The sequence below is a fragment of the Phalaenopsis equestris genome, unplaced genomic scaffold (assembly GCF_001263595.1).
Source record: "Phalaenopsis equestris unplaced genomic scaffold, ASM126359v1 Scaffold000973, whole genome shotgun sequence".
Lineage (NCBI taxonomy): Eukaryota > Viridiplantae > Streptophyta > Magnoliopsida > Asparagales > Orchidaceae > Phalaenopsis > Phalaenopsis equestris.
In genome coordinates, this window is record NW_018165412.1 from 211,450 (window position 1) to 213,544 (window position 2,095).

General features: G+C 34.3%; 1 protein-coding gene across 1 annotated transcript; it reads left to right on the forward strand.

The window, feature by feature from the left end:
- Window positions 1-1,192: 1,192 nt before the first annotated feature.
- Window positions 1,193-2,095, forward strand: LOC110032570 (putative disease resistance protein At3g14460). The gene is made up of 2 exons (XM_020736236.1): window positions 1,193-1,536; window positions 1,594-2,095. The coding sequence occupies exons 1-2, from the start codon at window positions 1,193-1,195 to the stop codon at window positions 2,093-2,095; spliced, it is 846 nt and encodes a 281-aa protein (XP_020591895.1).

A 2,095-nucleotide genomic window follows, 5' to 3' on the forward strand; every position in this document is an offset into this window, starting at 1 on the left:
TCTACACATACATTATGCAGACTCGGTGAAGAGCATCGAATCTGAGTTTCTATGCGGCGGCACCCATACAACAACAAGAACAGCCTTTCCCAATCTCCAAGAGATTCATATAGGCTGCATGGCTAAACTGAAAGAGTGGAGCTTCAACATGGCTTTGAGCGCGGAACAGGAAGAGACATGTTTTTCCTCATTTGAAAAGTTTGTATATCTATGATTGTCCTAAGCTGAAAGCGCTTCCAAAAACTTGAACAGTGCAAGATTAAAAACCTTTCCATATAGGACGATCAAAGCCTTAAATCAGTAGAAAATTTCCCCAAGTTGGAAGAAATGAAAATCTATCTAAATCAAAATCTGGAAAAGGGTGTCTAATCTCCTGCATTATACAAACTTATTGTGGAAAAATGCCCATCACTTAGATATGTGGAGAAACTAGATCATCACTATCATTTTTATGAATGTGTTTTTTTCTGTTAACATATAACAAATTTTTTCTTCTTTTTGTTTGTTATTGTTATTAGTATGAGTGGAAGCTGTATGTTTTTATTCAATAAAGATTATATATCTTATTTCTTTTTAGAGTACTAGAATTATTATTAATATATTGAGATATTTTATTTTTTTAGGATATAGACTTGACTTCATGACTTAATTTATTTTGTAACTCATAACCCCTAAAATAAATAAATGTTACTAACTTATTTCATTGATTTTATTAATAAAAATTAATTAATTTATTAAATTATCTTAATTCTTATTGGTTAGTAACCCTCTCGATGAATTGTGGTTAAATAGAATATTATTTTTTAATAGGTCATCTCTCCACCTAACACACCTCGTACATTTCTCTCCATCAGAAAGTACAGAAAGTTTTAAGAGATTAGAGAAGATTAGAGAGAGAAACTAGAGAGAAACTTCATCTCTTAAAGATCAAATTTGTTCATCATGAATACAGGAATGCATCACTTTATTTTACATATGTAAAAATCATGAATTTAAAAGATCTTGACTATTATGTACTTTTATTTTAAAATTTGTGTGTAAAGTTGAAACATGAATTTTCCAACTATAGGACTCCAGATTGTTAAAAAATGCTCTGGTTTGCCTCTAGCCATAAATGTCATTGTTGGTGTTCTTGCGAAAAAAGAGAAGTAGAAGAGAATGAGAGAAGGTTCTTAAAAATGATGCTTGGTCAATGAAAAAACTTCCTAAAGAACTTAAAGGGGGACTGTACCTCAGCTATGATGACCTTCCATCAAATCTCAAGCATTGCTTTCTTTACTTTTCTTTATTTCCAGAGGATGCATTGATTGATCGTGATGATTTGGTCCGATTATGGCTGGTTGAAGGATTCGTAGAAGAGCAAAATGATTCACTAGTGGAAGATGTAGCGGAAGAATATTACACTGAGTTGCTCAGGAGAAACCTTCTGCAGTTCAGTTCTTTTACGCTTTTTTCTAATGCCTGGGAATACAAAATCCATGATCTGATGAGAAATTTTTTCTGGAATGACAATGGCTTCAGCAACCCCCTCTTCAAGTACGAAACTTCGAAGACTATCCATTGAAACTCTAGAAAGCCTTTTGGTCATTAAAGATTTGGTAGTGGAGCAGAAATTTTGCGAACTCTATTTACTTTCAATGGCATCAATGTTTTGAATGATATTCAATTGGTGGGATTAGAACACCTTCGTGTGCTACGACTTAAGGACTTTGATATCAATAGCATTCCCGACTCCATTGGTCATATGATACATTTGAGATATCTTAATTTGAGTGGTACAAAAATCAGAGCGTTGCCTGAATCCATAGGAAGCCTCATCAACCTCCAGTTCCTAGACTTTTCTGAGTGCATTTTTTTGACGACGCTCCCTAAATCCATGTGTAGGCTACAAAATTTACGTTGTCTTAATCTTATGAGAACTCCACTAAACTTCATACCAAAAGGCATTTCAAAGCTGGAGAAGATTAATTGCTTCCATAAATTTGTTGTGGCTGATCTAAGAGAACCAGAAGACTCCTACACCGGCTTGGAGGAACTGCTCAGCTCTCTTTACTGGCTGAGAGTGCTCAGAGTTTATAGGTTGGAAAGAGCTTGA

Coding starts and splice junctions, on each gene's coding strand:
- LOC110032570 (XM_020736236.1), top strand. CDS start 1,193: ATGAAAAAACTTCCTAAAGAACTTAAAGGGGGACTGTACCTCAGCTAT. Junction 1,537..1,593: donor TTCAGCAACCCCCTCTTCAA/GTACGAAACTTC, acceptor TGGTCATTAAAG/ATTTGGTAGTGGAGCAGAAA.